The 2,498-nt window shown below is 42.3% G+C and overlaps 1 protein-coding gene across 1 annotated transcript; it reads right to left on the minus strand.

The window, feature by feature from the left end:
* Positions 1-1,516: 1,516 nt before the first annotated feature.
* LOC121265883 lies at positions 1,517-2,290 on the minus strand. Its single transcript, XM_041169551.1, has one exon. The coding sequence runs from the start codon at positions 2,288-2,290 to the stop codon at positions 1,517-1,519; it is 774 nt and encodes a 257-aa protein (XP_041025485.1).
* Between the last annotated feature and the right edge of the window lie 208 nt (positions 2,291-2,498).

Consider the following 2,498-nt stretch of genomic DNA (forward strand, 5'->3'; position numbering starts at 1 on the left):
ATTTTATCCAATCTATACAACCCTCTAATCACCCGAGGAAAGTGTAAACAATCAATAAATATGTTGTTCTCACCCATTGTGCCACATTTCGCCAATGCATCTGCTACTTGATTCCCTTCTCTAAATACATGAAAATAGAGAAATCAAAATCTGCCAAAAGCATCAAAAGCTCATCCCAATAATCCCAAAGATACCACACTGTACAAATTCGAGAACGTATCCACGAAACCACCAATAAAGAATCACACTCTATGTCTATACACCTTAACAGCCCGAAGCTCCGCTTCGTTATTAGAACAAGAATCAAAGAATTTTGAAAAACCAAATTACCTCCATAATCCTGAAGCAACCCACCCCCGCCTGCAAGACCTAGATTCCCAACACTGCTGCCATCAAGATTTAATTTCAAACGTCCAAATATTGGTTTAACCCATCGCAAGACTTTCACTTGAACTTTAGACTTCTCAACTATCGGCACATTTATTCTCCTCAGAATGTATTCATCCATGCTTGACCGGTGTTGCACCTTGACTATCCGAGATGCCAATATCTGTACCCAGTATTTTACAGAGCACCACACTTTCCAAACAGACTCAGCCTTGTCCTCCATTCTCGCCATACACCTTCTACTCCAAAGGCGCCACACTAACACGCTAGGAAGTAATCCCAGCAACATACCCAATTGAGACTGTCGTGTTGCATGATTAAACCAAACCTGTACTCTTTGCTACCAACCCTGCTGCGGAACAAAAGGAAACCCAAACTCAGCCGATGCCATCTTTCAGACTTCCACGGAAAAATCCCCTTTGGCAAGGACATGCTCCAAAGTCTCTACCTGCCTTCTCAAAAAACAATTACAACCAGAAGCTAAAGCAATCCCAATGCGCCGAACCTGTGAGTCTACACTTAGACAGCCAAAAACAGCCTTCCACATGCACAAAGATATCTTTTTTGGTAGGAACTTCTACCACACCCATCTCGCCCCTCAAACTTTGGCATCTTAACTCTAATTAGCTCCCACGCTGACTTGGGGAGAAACAACCACTCTTCTCATGCAACCACAGAAAAATATCTTTTTTATTTTTCAATGGACCCATCGTCTCCACAAACTCTATAGCCTTCTGACTTCCTAGTAACCCCTGAAGCCGCTGCACATCCCAGCAATTCTCTACAACTAAGTCTTGCACCAGAAGATTCGGCTCCACTACCTCGCTCGCATCTTGAAACAAAGGTCCATGTCCCAGGAAATTATCATACCACAAGGATACATTTCCTTCCCCCACCCTCCATTTTGTACTCTCTCACAAAGTTGGCATTACTTCCAATATCTTTTTCCAAACCAAAGAGGCCAAACTACTCTCAGCACTAAGCACCATATGCCCATTCATAACATATTTTGCCCGAAAAAATTCCACCCAAATTTAAGAAATAGAGATTTTTGAACCTCATCAAGATCCCTCACACCAATACCTCCCTCCGCCACCAGCACACACATCTTCTGCCATGCCCTCCACTTTCACTTGCTTTTACCACCCTGTTCACCCCAGGAAAAATTAGAAAATAAACCCTGCAGTTTCTTAAAAACAATCTTAGGAACATGAAGCGCCGACAACAAGTGCATAGGCATGCTAGAAAGAACATGCCGTAACAGAATTAACCGACCCCCTTGTGAAAGAAGCCTACATTTCCAACCCGGCACTTTCTTGCCTATTTTTTCAAGAAGGGGGCCAAAATGGGAAGCCTTAAGCTTCCCATCTACAATTGGAACACCCAGATAAGTGAACGGAAATTTTCCTTCCACGAACCCAATATCAGCCAAAATCTCTCTCTTCCTGGACAACCTTAATTGCTTAGAGAAAAAAATAGCCGACTTTTCATGGCTCACCCGCTGTCCCGACCACTTCTCAAAATCATGCAAAACACCCATTAAACAACGAATAGACCTCTTACTAGCATTCGCAAAAATCATAACATCATCGGTATATAATAAATGGGAAATTCTAGGAGCACCAACCGGATTATAGAAATGATGACTATCCGCCATTCGCTTCTTAAGCAACCAGGAGAAAACCTCTTCTAGGATAATAAATAGGTATGGCGATAGCAGATCCCCTTGCCGAAGACCCCTCTTGGACTTAAAAAAACCTTTATACGTATCGTTCATCATTATTGAAAACCATGGCGTTGACACACATATAAAAACCAGCCTACGAAAAAATACGGGAAAACCCATCGCAGTAAAGACATCCTCCAAAAACCTCCAATCAACTGGGTCATACGCCTTACTCATATCTAGCTTCAAAATAACATTTCCACCCCTCAACTTCCGATGTATTGACTATATCATTTCCTGCGTAAGAGTCACAGTCTCAAAAATACTCTGTCCCTTCACAAATGCACCTTGTTCTTGTGAGATAACATCCCCAAGAACCAAAGAGATCTTCGCAACCAGAATCTTGGAGAACACCTTATATATGACATTACAAAGACTAATCGGT

This window comes from Juglans microcarpa x Juglans regia, chromosome 5D (genome assembly GCF_004785595.1).
Source record: "Juglans microcarpa x Juglans regia isolate MS1-56 chromosome 5D, Jm3101_v1.0, whole genome shotgun sequence".
Taxonomy (NCBI): Eukaryota; Viridiplantae; Streptophyta; class Magnoliopsida; order Fagales; family Juglandaceae; genus Juglans; species Juglans microcarpa x Juglans regia.